Source organism: Anser cygnoides, chromosome 3 (genome assembly GCF_040182565.1).
Source record: "Anser cygnoides isolate HZ-2024a breed goose chromosome 3, Taihu_goose_T2T_genome, whole genome shotgun sequence".
NCBI classification, from domain to species: Eukaryota; Metazoa; Chordata; class Aves; order Anseriformes; family Anatidae; genus Anser; species Anser cygnoides.
In genome coordinates, this window is record NC_089875.1 from 29,329,743 (window position 1) to 29,352,409 (window position 22,667).

The window sequence follows — 22,667 nt, forward strand, 5'->3', positions numbered from 1 at the left end:
TTGGTAATGTTCACAGCTCATTTAGAAGTCCATTTCCAGGTGAGAGAACTGCTTGCAGTGGGTTCTCTACTACTTAAATCCAGTTCTTAAGACTGCCATAAAACCAACATGGAACCGGGGACAGAGTAGCTTGAACAAATGGCTTGACTGATTGGCTTAATGCATCATGAATTCTCATATCTAACCTCTGTACTAATGAAGGTTTCTGACAACCTGATAAGGTTTATGTCACTTATGAGATTTTATTATGCCTTTTTTTCAGAGAAGTCTAATCCTGTCAGCATTTCCTTCAAGTCTCAACCTCTATTTTCATTGATTATGCTGGAAAAGCCCCAGAAGGTTCAGCTAATGGAAAAACAAAACCTAAGAGAAGACATTCTGACAAGACCATCCTCACAAACTTCATCCTTAAACTGTAGTGTTAATAACGTAACGCATCAGAAAGAAAGAGTACTACGTCTGTTAAAAACATTTTTAGAACCAGCACACTGAGAAAAGATGGCCAGAAATATTTTTATTTTGTACAAGTATACATCAACAACAATGTCTTTTGACATCTTTCAGCAAAGTTTCTTAAACCCTAAGGTACATCCGAGTGTGTTAATCAATACGGTAACTGAACAATTGGAGGAAAACAGACCTCCTAATAACATTGCTCAAATTAAGCAGAATATTTCTGAACTATCAACAGATGGTCTTTTCTTCAGTCTACTTTTGAATTGATGTCATCGCCAACTAACTTAAAAAGATCACTTTTCTACAACTAGGTACCCTCTTCCAGATTCTCTTCCAGAAATAAGGTAAACTAAACCAGTTTTTTCTTTTTTTGAAGGGGAGCAGCAGAGGTATCTTTCGAGACAGCAAATCTTGCACAGACAGAACAGATAACAGATCTGTCCGACAGCCCACTGGAATTTCATTTTTCTGCAGACAAAATAACAATGTTCCTTGGGGGTAATCCAATAAACTGTTCTAGCAATTATTAACAGAAAGGATTCAATAAATGTGGAAAAACTGTTAGATAAAAAAAGTTTCAAAACTGATTCACTTTCAACATTTATTTCATTAAACGCCTGAATCTCTAGAACCTTGCTAGCATTACTTAGCCTTTAAAATGAAGACTCAATCCTAAAAAAAAAAACCCTCTCATAAAACACGAATAAGATCCAACGTTATCCTTAATCGAGGAATATCAACATTAAGCACTTTTACTTCCACTCTTTCTCCAGGACCTAGCCCAAGGCTTCTTCTCTTTTTCACTTTCGAAAGTTTAGCTTCTGTTATGTTTCGCACTGGAATCAAACCTGCTTTTCCCACACCAATATCAACAAAAACTCCAAACGGTGTTGCATTTTCAACTTTTCCAGTCAGCACAGTACCAACACTTAAGTCTTCAAAGCAGACTATGCTTCTCTTGAAGTCAGGTTTATCAAAATCTGTTATAAGAAACAAACAAACAAAAATAATAATAATAAGACACTAGACAAAAAGTTTGCATCATTTTCTAATGGTTGTTTCCAGTTAATCGTTTCTATTTAAGAAGTCATTTCAAAGTAGCTCTAAGGCAACAAATGCTCTTTCACTAGATTTTAAAATAAAGACCTATCTGTGATAAACAACTGATTTCTACTATTTTATCAGTCACTTTAAAAGGCTATAATAAATGGAGTGATAAGCATAGTGAACTGAGTGGTATGAAACTATTACACGGGGATCAGAAGTACGTAGTATATTAGCTAGTGACTGAAAGATTCCTTAAATGTTCTTGGAGCTAGCAAGAAAAGACTTGAGACAACTCTTATTTGAGCTATATAAATTATATATAACATGCTATTTGAGATCACAAATTTGTATACCGGAATGTGAATACTCAGTCTCATCACATACCAAGCAGAAAAGTCAACAATGTACTGTTCTTTGGCTTGCTGTTCACCTGCACCATGATATCAGAAAGTCAACTGCAGTGGCAATTTAAAAGCCACACATGCGTGATTTTAAGCAAGTAATAAACTGAAGTCTACATTCTACACAGGGCACACATATTTTATGAAACTCTCCTTAGTTGCTTACCACTTTGTGCTCCTACAAAAAACCCTTCTGAACCATCTCAACAACTTCCCTTTCAACCTTTTCCTACTGCTGTTTTACCTTTTCCATGATATAGCAGGACTAACATTTTTCACAGAGAGCATGACCAAATCTTGATTCCAAATATTTTCCTATATTTTATTTCTTATAGGCAAATATAAGCTGAACAAACGTATAGATAAAATGTACTTCAGCAGGCTGTAGATCAGACCCCAATGGAATACAGAAGCTTGCCATGGCAGCAATAGGCTTTGAATGAACTCAAAGTTTCCACTGAAGAAATGTACCTAATTGCTTAAGCCCAAAACAGTTAATCCTTTTTAACATTATACTGCGCAGTAGCATTTCATCAAAAAAGGCAACTACACAGCCATTCAGGGCAATGAGCACAACAAGAATCAGAGGAATGATGGTCACCTTTTTATTGCTTGCAGACAGACAGTGTCTGCCCTCCCCGACTCATTACAGATACTGGTTTAGTTCAAATTAATGTTAAAAAGAATTTTGCACAAGAAGTGACTTATAACACCTTGGGGAGGAAAAGATTTTTAGAATATGATAAAAAGCTACATCCTTTCCCTTCCCCCCCAGAATTCTTGCCATTTTCCTTTGTACTGAAATAGTTTAGGAAAAATAAGCAATACTTAAAAGGATACACAGGAGAACTCTAATTCCCTTATGACATATGTCTAGTGTTGGAAGAAACTGTGGAATTGAATTTTAAACCAAGATTAATTATTTGAATCAGGGTAGAGTACAAACCACTCAGTCTGCCTGATCCCTGTTAGGCATGACTAGCAGGGTTGCAAAGACAGTGATTTACAGCTATCCAAGCCTACTAGGCTGCCTACTGTGACTGTGGTCTGCCTTCAACCAGTGAATATTGCCTGCCTTAGACTTCAGATTCCATAGTCAGAACAAAGTTTTCATCCAATAACAAAAATTAGGCTAGTCCTTTAATCACTTCTAAGTATTATTCTGCTTTTATAAGCAGAGCTCCAGTCACAGATCCTGTCTACAGTAATACTGAATGTACTGGAGAAACAGAGGATTAATATTTCCTCTATTTTTATTTCCATAGTAGATTCTGTTTTGCTTTTATACTTTCATATGCTAATATTCTATCCTACAATAATTTAGATTTAGATGTGAGACAACCAGAATGAATGGAGACATAAAATACACATTTTCAAGATCACTAGTGGGAAATATTTATAAAATTTGCATGGAAACTACTAACAAATCCAAAAAAGGTGGACAAAAATCTTATCTTTTTTAAGCATAAGTTTATTATTTGTTATTACAAGCCTACACCTTTGCTGTCTACTGTTATCTCTCGCCATTGTAAGAGACTCCAGCTGTAAGTTTCATTAAACAACAGCATCTCCAGATGTTTTACTTCATTGCCTACCTCATCTCACCCACCCCCATCCTCCAACTGTTCAGCACTACTGCAAAGTTTTAACCAAAGGTGGGTCATGAGCTATGTGCTCCAATTACACTTGTCTCCAGGAACTAGTGCAATAAAAGAGCAAAACTACACACTACTACACTACGGCTCCACGGACCTTTATTACTACTGTTTCAGCTTGGTCTCACAGCATTCCTCCCATGATGGAAAGCGAACGTAGATTTAATCAGCAGAAAGTCAACATATTGAAACTATTTCATTTGTTAACGGTCATACAACTCCCTTTCCTATGGCTGAAAAGGCCATGATTTAAGACAGGATTCACACTCCTTACTTACTGAGCTGGAAAGAAACATCTGACTATGATATAACCTTTTCCCTGTCTGAGAAAAAGAAATGGAGCTACACATTCATGAAAATCTACCACTGACTTTAGAAAAGAAAACATGCCGGTTTAACAGTGGTAACTAGAGCAATTGAACTGAGATTACAACCTTTAAAACAAGGGTTTACCTGTACGGATGTCAAAGCCTTCAGGCTGAGTCAGACCATCGATGATTAGCTGTAGCGTGTGCACTGTTGTATTTAGCCTTTTAGCTGTCTCTTCCAGTCCTTCCTTTTGAATTACTGCATTTACTTTTTGCTGCATATCTGATTTTCCTATGTCATTTGGGTTGCCTCCAATGAAAGATAAAAACCTGAGGAATTCAAAGATAACAGATTTGTGACATCCTTCAGTGAAAACTGAACTTTTGCTATAGTTAGGGTGTTTCATTACTTTTGTACTGATGTGTGAAAAAAACTTCTGATTTAAAAAAAATAAGAATAGTGAACAAATCATTTCCCAAGTACACATCCTGTCAACTCATCACTGATCAGACACAAACATGGAAATGTAGAGCATGTCTGTATACTTGCGTCTCCTGGAATAGGGTACAAAACCAGAAGCAAAATTTCAAAATGTAAATCATTTCCAACTGATGATTTACCTCCCACTAAAACTAAATCCGATTATGACTGTAAAATGCCTCTGCATAAAAGTTCCCTAGAAATAAATGAGAGTTCTATAATACTGTCACTTTGTCGGTCATTCAAATTAAAAAGAAATGCAGTTTAGTAAAACAATAAACATTTAAAATATTAAATCAGTACAAAGAATCTCTAACTAAAACTACTGATAAAAACTTTACATAAATTACTTTTGTCTATGAAATTCATGATTAAGAACAATTAGTTTTTCAGAAACTGATCAGTTTAGAAATAATCAAGTCAAAGTAATCACAACATGAACATCTTCATTACTTGCACCTTTTGCTCATATTGTTGTATACATATAAACACATTGCAGATCAAGATAAATTTATAGTGAAATCTAAAAAGGCTAAAAAGATATATTTTAACATTAAAAAGTCTTGATCTGAGTTCGATCCGAGTTCTCTTAAAAAAAAAAAAGGGGCAAAAAAATCACAAGACAGTCTAAGTTTTTAGGTCAACAACATGGTGCACATGCTGAGAAGCACAAAGAACCAATGACAAAAATACACATGCAGACCCTACTCCTTATTTTCAGTACCGATACCTGAAGACAATGCTTATTTACCACTGAATAAATGTCCTTATTTTGGTGAAGGATTTAAAATGCATGAAGCTCATACAAGCTGAGTCACATTGTACTCAACAAAGCAATTTGTCCTTTTCTCAGTAGACATATCAGTTATCTGCCACGGTGTCCTGCCCAGCAACTCAGAATTCCATGAAGACGCTTCCATCCTTCTTTATCATGCCCTGTGTTGTGTTGGAGGGAGGCACATATTTCTGGCATGTTCTCCACAAGAGACAGGTATAATCGTTTTCCCTGTCCTCTGGAGTCTGAGTGAATGTTCCCCTTCCAAATTGCTAAAAGAGATCCATCCTTCCTGTCCTTATCCTACACATGATAACAGGGGTAAACTACAATGCACAAAGGAAGTGTTGATCAGCAGGTTCGTACCCTGCACTTGGGAGTGGTGGAAGACATTCCAGCTCCATAAGAAAGAAAAGCTCCTGGTACTTAGCTTTCTTTACCTTTTCAGAAGTACTTGCTGTGCTTTATCCAAAATCTGAGGCTAATATTTCTTTTTGCAGGAAACCATGCATTTTTATTTATTTAACCGAGAAACTCAACTGACAGCATTTCATGTGGTAACTCAGAAAATGTTGTATGCAATTAAGTATGTTATATTTCTTTTTAAGAGAACATAAACTGAAGTAACATTATTAATGCAATATCAGACTTTGAGTAAATCACAAACCTCATCTTTGAGCACAAGGGCAAATCTTCACTCCAAAATGCCCCCTGATTTCACCAAAAGGAGGACAGCAGTCTAAAACTGACTGTCAGGATTTCTACTCCTTACTGAATTCAAGCACAACCATGGCAATTTACGTGTAGCTGCAACACATCCATTTGCTTTTAACATTGATAGATACCATTTTCACATTAATTTTCTCATTTTCTCAATGGATATGGATCTTCTGTGTGGTTGTATATGAAGGAAAAAATGTAAAGAATAAACAAGGGTTCAGTGGATGAGACTTTTCTCGGGGCTCACTGAATTTTAATTGACCAGATTTCTACTTTGACATCACTATTATTATTATTAAGTAATTTGAGGTGCTCTAGAAACAAAGTATCACAACAGATGCAAAATTGTTTAATTCTAAATACTAATTTTTATTGTCTGTACACTAACAAGTACTACTATGCACATATTTTTTTCCAATAAGAACCTATATACAAAAATATCAGACCTTTTATGAAAGCACCTTCTATCAACCGCAAAAGAACATGAAAATGATAACGCTGGAAATGTGTGTAGGTCCAGGCGAGGTGTTCTTCAGCTCCTCTGAGCTGCTGGCTGCTAACCTCAATAGATGGACAATGCCACCCCAGTGCACTAGTGACAGGCGGCAGCTGTCCGAGCTGTGAGTGACATGCCAGATGTAGCATGGCAAACCCTACCAGCCTTATGACTCAACCTTCTAAATAATGTATGCTTTACCCAGAGCTCCTATAAACAAGTTTGCTGACATTCACGTACTTGGCTTTATTTCACTTCAAATGGACGTGCAGCGTTGAGTACCCCTAAGTAACGTTTTTTCACCATTAGAACTTCACAGGAGCATATTCACGCTGTAAATCGGTAACAGGGTGGGTTTCGCTGTTGGTAAGTGCAACCACATGGAACAGTCAGCGATGTGTAAAAAACCTTACATACAAAACTTTCAAATGGGTGGATAATGCAATCAGAATGCACTGCATTACGTGCAGGTTGCTGGAAAGAAAACCAGCATGAAACGGGACACAGCCCAGGTGTCTGATCCCTCAATTACTATTCATGAAAGTTATTTCGGCTCCCCCTTGCCACCACCACCTCTTCCTTCCCCCACTTCCCCAGAAAGTATTTATCTGATATTAAAGAGAATTTCACATTTAGGCAAGGATAGTGGCTTTGGACTCCTCATTATTTAAAAACTTACTAATGTGGTTACCGCTCAGAATAAAATTTCAGCTTCAGCCAAAAGATGCTTAAACGTGTGCCCAGTTCTAAGTACCTAAGTCCCACTGCCCTCAACTGAATTATTCGTGTTCTAGAAGTCACGCATTTGTTTAAGAATATTTCAAGATCATGAGCTATACGTACGCAGAACAGAACACTGTAATAAGGCCCAAAGTGCATGCTTATATATACACAGAAAAAAAAAATCCTCTAACACAAGCAACATAATTCTATTTCGGAAATTCTCACTTTTTTCAGTTCTGGTACAAAAGAGCTACATAGTAAAATATTTCCAAATAAAATAAATTTATTATGGATTACAGATGTAGTTTTTAAAAATACTGTTGAATCTAGTTACATATTTAGTACATCATTTTCACTCAAACATAGCTTGAGGGCACAGACTAAAAATCAATATAAAGCACAAATATATGGCTGAACACTAGCCCATTATATTGATCATTTCTATCTTTAAATGTCATTCCTATGAACAAAGTTAAATGTTTTCTTATTAATAAAAAAGCAACCCAACAACTTCAGGAGTTATTTAAGGTCAGAAAAAAAAAGATATAGCCAGAAACAACCAAGACTGTGATATGGTTACAGGGTAAAATAAAGGCTTCCCTTAATTTTCCTTATTTTGACCTTAGAACTGTTAAACTATCTTGCTACAATCTCTGAAAAAAATCTCACTCCATTTGTAAATGACAGTTCCAGATGCATAACCATAGGAACATGAATGATCTGTGTAAAAATGTAAGCCCTTCAAGGATTTTCCTGGCTACATATGTGAACTAAATAACACGCTGCAGTAGTTCAAGTGCTATGTTTATCTACCAGAAAGATAAAACCTAAAGAAAAGCTAACAAAAATTGAAATGTGAAAGACAAGATGTTTTTTCAGAAGTGAGGTCATTCTTATAAGATATACTATCCTTATTCCCTCAAATGTTGAATGTCTGAGTGAATGTTGAACTTTCTGTTCAAGGAACATCAAGTCAGATAAAAGCTGCAAGTCTCTTAGGAAAGTTATTTAGAACAGAGTGAGATTTAACTGGTTTAGAGATTTAGAGTTTGAGTTTTGAGATTTAGATGATACTCTGAAACCTAAGCAACTACCTTAGTTTAAAACACATTTTTTTGCAGTCTTGTACAACCTGCAGAGAATGGTCATGGCTAAATCACTGATGTTTTTTATTTAATACATAATTTCATCCATCTTACCCAGATAAAGAAAGAAAAGTAGCATAAATGTAACAAATAAGCACATCATGTTCACTTAACATACACATCTGCACAAAATTATAGCACAGCCCTTGCAATGCTTAAAAGGTAATGCAAATTTCAGTGGAATGCAAATAAAGTCAGAAAACAGTAAAAAAAAAAAATGTTACCAAGGGAAGCCTTCAGAAAAATTTTAAGAAGTTACTTTAAACCCCCCAAAAAGCTTCTTACAATATGCAGGAGTCCTAAAGCTTTGTAAGGGTTTTAGTCACAGTCGTTCTGTTTTATGTAATCATTTCCAGCAACACGACTTAAGAGCTGGGAGTACTGGATTCATTACATTAAAGCAACATGATATGCCATTACATCTTGTCACAGTGCACACATGAATTAATGGTAATGCAACATAATCACTCTGAAAACAAAACAACTTTGCATTAGCATGTGCTTTGTTAAGTAAAATGTACATTCATGACAGTAGTGAACTTAAATTATGCAGGCATTTATGTTTAAGTAATGTTTTGAAATGCAAAAGCATTATTTGTATAATGCAGATGTTGAGCGTTCTTGTTTTCACTAGGCATACAGATCTTCAATATTTCAACTACTGAGTTGGATTATAAACCAAACAATATCTTACTCTGTGATTATCTGCTGGACACAAAGTTAAATTTTCAAATCTATTTAAAACTACTTATATGGTTTAATCAGATAAGGATATTTAACCAATGTTTTTCCTCCAATGTGTAATTTATTAACATCATAGATTATCTGAGTGCATTCAGAAACCTATAAAGCACTGAGTTTACAACATTTTGAAAGGATATATCAAGAAATGATGAAGTTTCTAACTGCGAAGAAATTCAGACACCATTACACTCCAACACAGCCACTTTGCTACCATGCTGTTAGGCATGCTGTTGTTAGGTGTTTTCATAACTACCAATATATCACATAACTGAAGTGTAACCTGAGATACAAAACAGTGAAACACCATCAGTTATCCACAAAGAATCAGTACTAGTTAAATGAGACTATTCCATTAGAAAATTATATTTTTTTCTTCATAATTAGTTTTTTAAATCCAAACAGTAGCCAGTTATTTTAATTACAAAAAATTCAACAAAGGAAAAAATATCACTTGATTTATGTACTTACAGCATAACTAGAGGACAATTCTAGTCTGGTATTTCTGTATCCAGTATTTATAGCATAACTGGAGGACAACTCTTTGTCATTTCCTAGTTCTTCTAATCATTCTTGTTACCTGTTTATTTTACATCTTATAATGTCAATTAGCAATAAAAGTCTCTTTTGCTTTTATTTATTAAAAGATAACTAAAAAAATACGTCTTCTAAAAATCCACCTACTAAGTTAATAGTCAGACCTGCAAATGAGCTGGAGTTCCAAAGTGATAAATATGAACTATAATTTATTGGGCTTAATGGCCTTAAATCTACAAGTGTTCTGAATTAGGGTTAGCTGTTTCCTATTGGAAATAGTTATAAGGATTCAATAATTTACTGAGCTTAACGTTTTTCAGGTTTTCTTAAAAGGAACTAAAGACTTTACTAAAAAACACATATTGTTTTGTACATTAGATAGCTTTAATATACACACCATGTGCACCAAGTACAGTCTAATTGAAGTGGACAAAAGATGCTTGATGATTTTGAAGTGAAATTAAGGAAAGGCATCCTATCAAAGCAAAAACTTCCATCCTCTGTAAAAATATTCACATTTAGTGCATTATTAAATGGAAAATGAAAGTTTGTTTCCATTCCTCATAGACCGGATCAAGTAACTAATCTATTCCATCCTCAATTTCTGTTCTTAGGAATTGCCTCAGTTGCTCACTGATGAAATGGGACCTGGACTGAAGCAAGCCAGTGAGCTGGAAATGCTGTCAAAGGCCATGCATGCCATTGCATAATGGGGAAAAAAGGAAGAGCTTTCTCTTTGTTGTTTTCTCCCTAGCAATAGTTTTCCTTTTGCGTTTCCCTAAGTGTCAGTACTTGCCTTCAGAGCTAGCAAGTGCAGCTACTTGGTCAAGTTTTCAACAGAACAGGTGCTGAATCCACCTGCATACTAGAGTGGCAGAAACACTAGAAATGTTTGAAAATTGATCAATCCAATGCAAATACAATGAATAATACAATAAAATACAATGAAATACAAGGCATTATCACTACGATGCTCATTTCAGCAAAGCATTTAACTCTAAATGTTTTATTTTGGTGATGAATAGGCACATGAACAATGCTTTGCTGAATATTCTTGGGATTTTGAAGACCTTTTGGTCAAGAAGCAGTATCAATACACAACTAAGGGTGAGACAACGTCCTGTCAAAAACTACTCTTACGGCAGAACCACCTGCAGCAAGCAGTAACCTCTCCTACCTGGCAAGGTTCTAAAATGGTGATTAGCCAGGGAAGACTCCCACCTGTGTTATGCTAAATCACAACTTTAGGCCCGTTACAAATAGTGATAAAGTATTTCTAAGTCAGACTTGACTGAAACACAACCTGTCCGCCAGATGCTTCGATATGTGAGCCGCAAATACGCATTCAGATTGCCAATCTTTAAGCAAAGAGTATTTTATGAGATTTAAATAAAATCAGTAAATGTTAAGATTCTGTCATATGAAACCAACTGCACCCAGCAGACTGACACAACAAAGGAATAACATTGCCTTTCTTTTTTTTTTCCCCAGCATTTTGGTTTATAAGCATAACCTGGTTGTAACTTTTTGGGACTTCCTAAATGTTTCCTTGGTTTTCTTAGCAGTTCTTTTACAATATGTACCAAGAAACTGGATATGCTCTACATGTTGTATTAATTGTATGTAGAAGATTCTGCCACTATAAAATGGTTTTCACATATAGACTTCTCAGAAACTTAAAACACAGCTTTGCAGGAAAATATGCTGCCTACAAAGTACTTTAAGAGACTTTTTTTTTCTTTAAGATTTAGGAAATTATGATTCATAATAGTTAAAGGTGTTTGTAAGCTTGATCACTGCACATGACAAAGCCAAGCTTTGACAGTGTGGAAACCATAACAAAAACTGTTTTGGTCATCTGCAGCGTGTTAAATCACCAGTAGGATGTTTTCCAATTATTTTACAGAAATTGTACAGATTTTAAGTTAAGACGTCTAAATGCCATAAATCAATCATACCAGCACCATTTGTGCCACTGTAGTAAAGATTACATCAGTGTTTCCATTCTAAAAAAATCTATTTTTCAGGGGTTTCTAATTCAGCCATAAAAATTGACTCCAGCCTAAAGCTTGGCAACCAAAGTTACCACTTGGGAGCAATTCTTTTAACCAATTTTTTTTAAAACGGCTTGGCCTTTCAAGCTACAAAATACTTCAGAAAAAAAAAAGAAAATTAGTGGTTTGAAATTTTGGTGAACTTCTATCCCTCAAAAACATTGTTTTAAAAACTGATAATTTTGTGTGTCATAAATCTGTAATGTGGACTACTGCCTTTGGGTAATTTGGATAGAAGCAGTGGATAAAAATCACTGGCTCATTTTGTTTAAAAATAAATGTAATTTCCCATGAAAACTTTTAATCCAATAAAATTTTCATGAAAGCCTTTTCTCATGGCAAGATGTGGTAGACATGGCATGAGGAAGCTTTTATGCAACATCTATTCCATCCATTTTGATTTCTGTGGTAAGAGATATGCAATGCTGTATTTTGATGCCTTGAATCTAATCTGATCATCTTATTCATCGTAACAGTTCTGCCTTCTGTCAGCATAGATCCACCTGTGAGTGTGACACTGTGACTGACAAAGTTGTGTAAACAGTGAGAAAGAAGAAAGTGATACTTTGAAAGCAGCAAAGAAGCAGAGCTAACTTAAAATGTATTTTGTTTAAAAATATATGTATTAAGTTCTGATTCTAACCCACTTCTAACAGTTCCAATGGTTCTCATGCACATTAAATTTAAATTATAAAAACTATCAAGGGTTTTAAACCATAGCAGAGTTAGTTTAGTACTAACATCTTAAAAAGTCCTTCAGAAGCTGGTTGATTTCAGTAAGGCTTATAAGCTTTTTTTTTTTTTTTAAAAAAAACAGCTTTTAAAATATATAATCATTACTAAATTAAACCATTAGTTGCTTGATGGGATTATATCTGGTTTATATTTAGACCTTATGTCACAACTGCCAATTTTTCATATTACACATCTTGGTTTTTGCCAGTTTACTGCACATCTGTTTTGTTTCCACCCCCCCCTTTTCGTTCTTCTTCAAACAGCTCTTTGGAAGGAAAAAACATTAGGACTGTTTCCCCCCGCCACCTTCTCTGCACCATTTTGTGGTATCAAGCTACTCCAAGTTATCACCTTCATATTTAATGAACTTTCAAGGAAAACATCTTTTGATTGCAAGAAAAATACTGTTGAACATAGAGTACCTTGATAAAAAGCACCTTGAGACTTATTTTTTTAAAACTATAAGATAGATAAATATAAGGTAGATAAATGTAAGTAAGATAACAGAGAAAGTCCAAAGGAAACAGAAAAGGCCGATTCTGTTACAGGGACAGATGCTATGCTTATTATTTAAAGTGTTCCAAAAATATAAAAAAACTGATAACATTTATTTATTTACTTTAATACCAACTGACATTCTTTTGCATAAAGAAACTTTATGCCACGATACCTACAACATGCACTTTGATTTAAATATTTCACCTGAAAAAATCAGTCTGGGAAGGGAAAGTGCTTGGTGGGAATCAAAGAACAGACAATGAATGGCACAGCTGGAAACTTACTTTCAAGTAATTGCACTAGGCAAATAAATGACATGAAACATAGCATTGGTCTGTAGCCACGTTATACTTTTCTAATGTCTTTGAAACTCCCAAAGCCCAATGAGTTTGACTGTGAGCACATTTTAAGAAACTCCAAGGTATCTCTAAGCAGTGTTGGCAGTGCAATAGGTGGCAGCCTCCTCTCTGAGTCATGCATAATTCTGACTCCAACAACTGTCTTTTAGTTGATTTGTAAAACTTGTGCACATTAAAGTTTTTGTTTTGCTTTAAAAAAATAAATGGTGCTAATTCTGGGTTCCCAGCAAAATTCAAAGTCATACAATTATATTCTACCTGTTAAAATTGTCTTCAGATTTTCAGTTGTATGTGAACACCTAACTACCCTGCGCAGCAATACTACTACTCACTACTTCACATATAAAGTAACCTGTGCTCACAATTCTTTATTTTCTGATCAACCTTTGTGATGACATTATATGCAGATAAAATGCTACAGTATTCTACCACTGACTGGCTAAACTACTCTGCTCCCTGAACCAGTCTTTCCACGTCAATCAACCTTTAAGTGAAGCTGGTAACACTATGAACACTTGTACTGATTATATTATTGTACTAGAGCTGGAAAGCCAAATGGGATACAAACCAAATCCTGATTACTTGATATTTAAATTGAATGAAATTCAATATGGAAAATCAACGTTAATGCTTCATTTATTTACAGTAACTCTGAACGATCTACAGTAGGGCTGACCAAGCTTTCTGATCCTTTGTGTCACTTAACAAATGTAGAATCACTGATATCAGGATCTTGGTTGATTTTTTTAAATTATTTTTCTTTTTTTTTTTTTTTCAGCTATGCATGAGGCAAAGAACTAGTATGAAATAGTGATGCCTAAGAAAAAACAGTGGAAAGGCTGAAGAAAAGGAGAAACCAAAGTGCCTCCTTTATACACTGCACAAAGAGTAGGGACACTAGTGGGCAATTTCATACTGGCCTTAGAATGTGGCCCAAGGAAGGAGGAAATGTGGCATAGAGAAGATGGAAACAAAAGTATAGTCTGTGCCCAACAGAAGGAAACAATGTGCACCTATACACTGCAAGTTCTATATGCAATTATCTCCACTGGAGAGCTAACAGTGCAAGGAAGATGTCCTAAAAATGCAAGCTCTATAAATTTTTTTAGATAAGAAACACAAGCTTCATGAATTCAGAAATTCAGCATCTTTCTTTGAGGCTTAAGGATTGTTTTGTTATAGACAGGAAGCACAACTATGTTTCTCCAGGAATAATATTCTGAGATGATAAGAACCCTAAAGCATCTAACTCCTGACAAAATTATCTCCAGCATGCCGTAAAAAAAGGAACCTGTTCACTGCAAAGCACTTACAAAAACAAATATGTCCTCGTTTATGGTAGGAAATAATGTTTTCTCAAGAGGACAGGCCGAGCCTAATTTCAACCAGGGCTGATGATAGAAAAGATCACATCTTCCACTAGCATTCACCAGCTGCAGAACCCCTCTAAAGAGAGGCAAACATGGGTTCCTAATTACTTTTTTTGTGACTTACACACAAAGAATTCTCTTCTTTTAGCCAAAGGTCATATACTAAAACTACCATAGCATTCATATAATTGGGAACTTAACATAGACATCTTAATTAGATCTTGCAACATCAGAATTTAATTTTAAAGCCTCATAATAATGAGATATGCACAAATATGTCCATGCACTTGTGTGCACAAACACACATGCATAACAAATCTTGGTGGTCAAAATTCACTGAGCAGGAAGTTTGTTTGGCACATGCCATATACAAGCAACAAAATAAAAGCAGTTTTAAATGATGCAGAGATATTAAACTACCACTAACTGAAAAGTTGTACAGCACTTCAATTACATTATTTGTAAGAACAAATTAAATTATTTTTTAATTAAGGTATTGGGCAAAATAGCATATAAAGCACAATCAATAATCACAAGGTGAATTAGACATTTTCTGTTAATTTGCACAGAAATTACCATGAGCTAATACACTCTATTACAGTGTTTTAAATCAATCTACATAGTTTCTCTGAAATTATACTTCTTACTAACAAACTTGATGCATGTACTGCTTTGCTGTTGGCCTCAAAAACTTAAGTGCTTTCAGTTTCACCAGATTCAACAGAGTATCTCACTACCTGGGTATTCAAAGACACCAGACAGCATTTTCCAGTATCCATGTAAAATTTAACAATGAAATGCTCACACCCAGTTGTAGAAGCATTTGCCGAAGGGAAATGTATAAAGTCAATAGTTTTGCTGGGGAAATATAAATGCATGCACAAAAAGGGGAAGTATTCCTACCTGAAAAAAAGTTACATTGCAGAAGAATGCCTCAGAAATCCTTTACTTAACATATGGGGGCAAGGCTGAAGACAAAAATCAAGTTTTCAGTCACTGCTGGAACAGATGATTTGTCTCCACACTTTGTGAACCAAAAGTCCAAACAGTGTAATGTGTGGCACAAAAAGTGTTGCCAAACAGAAGCAAATTGAGAAAAGTGTCCTCAAATAGGGGGCAAACAGTGATACAAAGTCAGAATCAGGGGACAAAAGTTTGGCAAAGTTTAGAAAAATACCAACTCTCATACTGAAAAACGTGAAAACTAAAAAGCAAAGAAAAACGCTAAACTCTAAAAACCTGCATGCACATAAGAGGCAAAATTCATCAATCGGAAATCCTTCACCAGTGAAGCATGCCACTTTCTTGAGAAAGAGGAGAAAGCATCAGTTTAATATATATGTTCCTGCCTCAAAAGGCTGAGGAGGCTGTTATCAGAAAAATCAGTACCTTCATTTTTTAAATTGACAATTCAAAAACTTTCCCACTGCTTACCTCATTGCAATGTTGTAAGACTCTGGATGGATACAAGTTTGGTCCAAAGGATTGGGCTGCTGTGAGGAACTTGGTGTTGGTTTGCTCTTCTTTTTAGCTTGTTTTTCACTGGTGGCTTGTGCACCTGCTTTAGTCAAAAGTGCATGACTTCCAAGTTGAGTTTTCTTACTACTGTCAGAAATCAAAAGATGGACGTGTCATTCTAACTGAACAAGATCCCAGCACAGTGCCCACACATGAAAAACGCAATCAAACTTTTATACGATGCTCAATCTCAATGAAAAGTAAAAAAAAAAAAACTTAAATGGTAACTGTGGGTGAATCTTATCTTAATCTTAACTATAGCATGAAAATCTATCATATTGATGTATGCATAAATTCATTTAAAAATAGAAGTAAATATTAGATTCTGTGCTTCATCAAAATTTCTTTGGGATGCCAAGATTACAAAGGAAGTAACAAATGAAGCAAACTACATGATTTGTAGTGTTAAAGCAAAGCACTTCCTGAAAATGAAAGTGCTGACAGTGTAAAATGCCTCGCTACACAATCTACTGTTTCGTTTGCAATCTGGATGGTATCTTCTGCCTGTCAAATAGGGACAATTCTGTTTACCTACTTGATGCGAGGATACTTTCATAATTAACTTTCAGCACTTAGGCTTCGTCATTTAAAAGAGACAAATACAATTTGAAAAAAATATAACGAAATTTCCTATTCATATTGTCTTTAGGTAAGCAAATTGCAGAACAAAGTAAGTTTCAACGTTTAAGCAGCACAAGTCCTTAGACCATATTACTTCACTTTCTAAACTTACATTTCTGAGAAAGTCTGCTCAAACATGGGCCAGGTCTAAATATGAAAAATTTCAAATCAGAAGAATTCAAACTGAGATTTGCTTGGAACAGTAAGAATCTAAAAGGTCAAACTTAGCAGTATTTCAGTATTTAAAAAATATTACCAGAAAGGTATATACTATGTTCTGCACCTGGGTTGGAGGAATGCCTGTCACAAGTACAGACGAGGAGACAAGTGGCTGGAGAGCAGATCTGCAGAAGGGGACCTGAGGGTGCTGGTCAACAGGAGGCTCAACAGGAGCCAGCAGTGTGCCCTGGCAGCCAAGAGGGCAAATTTTGGCATTTTGGGGTACATTAACCACAGTATAGCCAGCTGGTCAAAAGAGGTGATTCTCCTGTTGTATTTAGTATTGGTGTGGCCTCACTCTGAATACTGTGCGCAGTTCTGGACACCAAAATGTAGGAAGGATGTTAAGATACTTGGAAAGCGTCAACAAAGCTGGTAAAAGGGCTGGAAGGCACGTCCTATGAGGAGAGGCAGAGGACACTCGGGCTGTCCAGTCTGGTGAAAAGATTATCGAAAGACCTCATTGCTCTCTAAAACTTCCTGAGCCAGGGAAGCAGAGATGGTGGTGCCGGTTGCTCCAATGACAGGATGTGTGGGACCGGCACAAAGCTGGGCCAGGGCAGGTTCAGACTGGACATGAGGAGCAATTTCTTAACCATGAAGCGGGTCAAAAACTAGAACAGACTTCCTAGTGAGGTGGTTGAGGCCCCACACCTGTCAGTGTTCAAGAGGCATTTGGTTAATGCCATGCTTAATAACATGCTTTAACTTTTGGTCAGCTCTGGAGTGCTCAGGCAGTTGGACCTGATGATCTCTGAAGGTCCCTCCCAGCTGAACTATTCTATTCTGGTTTTGTGAAAGTATCTTAATACAGCCTTCCTTAAAATAGAATACAATATTGACTTCTAGTCTGTTAGGTACAATTAGCATTTGGGGTGGGCTTTTCTTCTTTAACTGTCTGGATAACAAAGGTTCCAAAATCCATGGACAGATTGCCTGCAATGGCAGAAGGACTGTACATGAACAACAATGACACAACAAAAGACAGGAAAGAAGACCAGCTTGTGGGTGTAACATATGCACAACTGTTACGCTTCTAAAATTTCCCTCAAGTTAAAAAAATAAATAAAAATGCTCACGATACTAAAGGCATCAAATGACTCCTCTTCAAAAAGGTTCCGTTCACTCATCTGTTTTTGTTTGGTTTGTTTCTTAAATCACAAATGCTTTCTGCTTTCGCAGAACAAAGCAGAACGCACTGGAGGACTCCAAACTAGCACTCACGTTTCAGGCTCTACCTCTACATGGAATGTAGGCAGAATTGCAGCATAACTTTCTCTAGCAACATCAATATTTTAAATAACCATTGATTATTCATTAACTTGTAAGTACAAAGAACAAAAACTAATTCACACAACACTCCATCAACATGATTAGAGAGGACAAAAATAAAACCTTCCCAAAGTCCATTTCACAAAGTTTTAGTCTTGCCTCCCAGGCCCACAAGAACTGTTGTGGAGGCAATGCTTTTAGAGCTTTATTTTGGCATCAAACTCAAAATTATAGCAGATTTTTCAGGTTATACAGTGTTCTCAAGTTTTATGGAATCTGACTAACATCAGAAGTGTGCTCCAGAAAGGGGAAAAAAATGTGTTGCTAAACATTTCACCGCTGAATTTCTGGAAAAAAAAAAAAAAGGTATGAAGTTCTTAAACACTTCACCAGTGAACTTCTGGAAAAAAAACATGGCACCAGCCTTCCCCTCCCCTGTTTGTACTGCAGCATTCACTAGAACAGATCTGTACAATGTAAGACCTATCAATCATCTACAGCCTTGAAAGCTATTTCCTTTGGCCTTCTGGTGATTGCAGCGTGCACTGTTTGGCCTGCAGCACATGCCTCCCTGCCAGATGGGCAACCGATCTGTATCCCTTCCACCCGGGCAGTATGCCAGTCCTAATGTGCCTACCTCCTGCCTGGAAGTTACGCATGTGCTGTTTGGCCAGCAGCAACTGGGAATACAGTATTGCTTCTGAGCATTGCGTTGGCTAAAAAATAGCATGTGCTTCCCAGGAATTTTTTTTTTTTTTTTTTTTTTAAGAGGAGTCAGCAGCAAAAGGGTGGGGATGGCGCTACCACTGTGCCTTTTCCTAGCTTTTTATACTGGAAAGACAAATGGGAATGATAGAAGAGACATTGCCCTACAAAGGGCACTTTCAGTTATGGAGAGGAAGTATTTCAGGTGCAGAGAAGAAGCAGAATGAATGGTTGCAAGAGGAAAAGACTTGGTAGAGAAACAGGAAATGAAATGGCAGGGAAAAGGATGACCGAGTGTTGACAACTGGAGGTGAGAAGAGGCTTCTTACATATTTGAGAAGGCAGGAAGTCACATTATGCTTGCTAGGTACAAAAGTATAACACAGACAGAGCTTACACCAGACAGCCTATTTAACTCTCTCTCTCCAGGTAACGGAACTGAAACTCTCAGAAAATCTTTTCTAGTTTACTACCAATGCCTTCTGCAGAGTATCAATCTTCACCACACTAAAACAGATTTAACAATCTCTAAATTACACGAAGCACAAGTCTGTCATGTTTTAATATCTCATGGATAATGACACTGCCACATGTCAAATTGCTTCTATTGATTCAATTGCAGAATTTGTGACTAAACTTGCATACCTGTAGAAACCATTACTTAGGCTAATAAACCATGATGATGCAGTGGAAGAGCTGTGTTCAACCACTGACTTAAAATACTTCATTTGTTAAGATATTTTCTTTCAGAGGGCAAAGGCTTAGGATTCCTCTCAAACCTGAATACAAAAGAGAAAGCAAAGACTTCTCGTACTGTTTTAGGTAACTTTGTCAAGACATCTAACATCATTATTACCTGCAGAAAGTCTTTATATATTCTTGATTGAATCTGATGAAGCCAGCACACTGTTGGAAAGTTTTAGGGCCCAGACCCTTAACTTCCTTGAGCTGTTCTCGATTTATAAATGGTCCATTCTTCTCTCGCCATTCAATTATATTTCTAGCTCTGTTAGCATTCAGTCCTGCAATGTGTCTGACAGCAAAGTTTACAAAATACATTTATTACCATTGAACAGTCATTAATACAAGTCCTATCCATTACAAGTACATGCATTACTGTAGACAAGCTGGTTTACAAAACCTACAAAAATTAAACACAGCTAGGAATTTTGCAAATAAACTCCCAGAGCAAAGCCATAGTCTGAAAAAGATCCTTTCTGTGAATTCTGCGGAAGGAATCCTCTCAAGTCAACAAAACTTGGTACAGCAATACACTTCTGCACATACCTAACTAGTAAGCCAAGGACATGTAATTTATGATCTGTGGGCTATTTCTGTAATACCAATTCAATTTGTCATGTCTTATGGCCTGCCCCCAGCTGCCCTCTTCAGGAGACGACGTGGGAGGAGGGTTCAGGACAGATAAATTGTTCCTGTGTGAACAGCCCCCTCTCAGCTATTGTCTTCCAGTGATACTGCAACACCTTGCCCCAACATGAAGGGCTGATGTCTGCTATCCAGAAGGAGGGTGACTGGGAGCAGCTTGCCTTCCTCACATGATTTAACAGATTCACACAGCTTGTTCCTTTTCTCTCAGCTGCTCTTGAGATAAAAGAGCAGCTGGGAACAGGCTGCATGAGTTGTTCCGAGGGCAACTTAAATCTGGCAAAGAACTTACCTGTGGAGTGCAATTGCAGTAAGCCAAGCTCCTTCAGGAAGCAGTGGGTTTGCTGCATGTTTTCTGTACGTACATATACCCAAAGCTGTACTCACATGGAGTACGATAATCACAGAAAGAGGGAAAAGTGCTGTGGCGGACAGTTACTCCTGGCACTAGAGAAGGAAATGTTGCCCATATGGCTCTAAATATCAGGTGCTTTTGCTTTAAGTCCATGGCAGCAAAGACCTGCTTGTGGAATGGCACTGATTCTAGAAAAAACAAACCTGGCAGGAATAGCTGAAATCAGGAATGAGAATAAAAAAAATCTTTCCATTATTCTCATCCTCAAGCAGAAGTTTAAAAATAACCCAAAGTTGGTGAAATCTCAGAATTAAAATGGAGACACATCTTAAACCATATAGAAAAATATTAATCATTAAGTGTGGAATTTTCTCCAAAATTTTCTTAAAAACATTAAAAATATCTGGTTTATTTACACTGACAAAGGAGTGTGACAGTTCACTGAATTTTCCACTGATGATGTTAAGTCTTTGAAGATACTCAGCAATATTGCAGGTGCTGTAATGTTGTCATCCTTTTCAAGTGTCATATATTGCAACAAGTGTATTTAATGCATCAGAAAGTATGACCAGAAAGGCCTGCACCTTGCACTTCTAGCAAGAGTGACAATTTCATTAACTGTACATTCAAGGGAAATTTAGAGCACATCTACACAGAACAGCAGAGTTGAACTATTAAGAATCAGGTTAGATCCAGAACTTAAAGTAGCACATGCACATGACCGTCAGAAGCAAGGCTAATTAGTCCAAAGTAGTTAGCCAACATGGTTACCGCCTACTGCCATGACTGGACAGTGTCACTCCACACGCTCAGGCAGTCCTGTAGAGACAACACAGCACCCGAGCACAATGCCCTTGGCTGAACTGCACAACATGGACGTACTCTTCTGACAGTGCTTATACGTTACACTTGTTAAAGCAGGTTTTTAGTTATGGAATGAAAGCTTCTCGGCCTCATTCACCAATAGGCATTGCTTTCTTTCTTACTAATAACTTATCTAAATCTGAAAGGGAAGACAGAAGGCAAGACCCAGACTAAGACTTAGACACACACACAACACAAATATGGAAGAGAAAGTGGAAAAGCAACAAAAAAATAACAGAAATGGGAAAGCCCCTTAAAAATATGGGAAGACAACATTTTCAGGAAAGAAAATAAGGGCTTAGAAAAATAAAAAAATTAAAAACAGAGCTAGCAAGAATATATTTTTCTCAACTTTTATACCTAACACAATTGTCACTGCCAATATTATGGACACGCTTTTTCTTCCCCTCCTACTAGAGAGGATGACAGCAAGACTTTGCTCTTCCGAGAGGCTGTTCAGCTAAATGATTCTGAATGGTACACATCTGAGACTGAGATTGATTTCTAACTAAGAGAAATAAAAACCAGGACATTTTTCCAAGTAAATATGGAACAATTACTTTTAAAACGTTCAGATATAACAAAAAGGATGTACTTTTCAAAAACTTTCCCTTAACTCCTTCCTTTCTCCTTTCCTCAACAGACTTCTACAGCCTGCTCCACTTAGTAGTACCTACATAAACAACTGCTAAGAGACAGAAAATACATTTGAAAATCACTTTCTTAGTGCAAAAATACAAATTGATTATATCAAAGTTTTTCTAAATTGCATTATTGGTTCAACATTTTAAAATCTGTTTTCCTCTAAAGAATAATTATATGTGGGAGAATCACACGCTAATCACACCTTAAAAACTGACTCCTAAAGATCCAATGAAATACTGTTTTAATGTGCCATTTTCATGTAATTGGGAGTTTAACACAAGAGCCATTTGCTCCAGCTGAGTTTGAGTCAGATGGCAGACTAAACAGAGACTCTGTGATCCAGAGCCATGTAATTACTGGAATAGGAAAATGTTTGACTCACCTTAATAGTATTTCTGAGCAGATGTTAATATCAACTCCTACAAAGCTGACACACTCTTCAACCACACTGTCCAGAGTTGCTTTGAGCAAAGTCTGCGATACATCATGCTGAACAACAAAAATGGAGATATCGGGTTACTGAAATATTGAAGAATACGTAAGTAAGAACTTTAAACAATAGTAACATTAATAAAATACTT

The 22,667-nt window shown here is 36.4% G+C and overlaps 1 protein-coding gene across 7 annotated transcripts in view; it reads right to left on the reverse strand.

Moving 5' to 3' along the window:
• Positions 1–499: 499 nt before the first annotated feature.
• The window catches only part of SRBD1 (S1 RNA binding domain 1), a 127,549-nt gene continuing 105,381 nt past the window's right edge, over positions 500–22,667 (reverse strand). For 3 of the 7 annotated variants that reach the window (XM_048079453.2, XM_048079454.2, XM_066993804.1), the window contains exons 18-22: positions 22,469–22,575; positions 19,693–19,869; positions 15,936–16,106; positions 4,013–4,197; positions 500–1,436 (exon numbers count right to left, since the gene is read on the reverse strand). In XM_048079453.2, coding sequence (XP_047935410.2) covers positions 1,147–1,436; positions 4,013–4,197; positions 15,936–16,106; positions 19,693–19,869; positions 22,469–22,575 — 930 coding nt within the window. In that variant the 3' untranslated portion in view covers positions 500–1,146. The remainder of the gene's footprint in view (positions 1,437–4,012; positions 4,198–15,935; positions 16,107–19,692; positions 19,870–22,468; positions 22,576–22,667) is intronic. The other 4 variants (XM_048079455.2, XM_066993805.1, XM_048079456.2 and 1 more) reach the window with 4 other exon arrangements.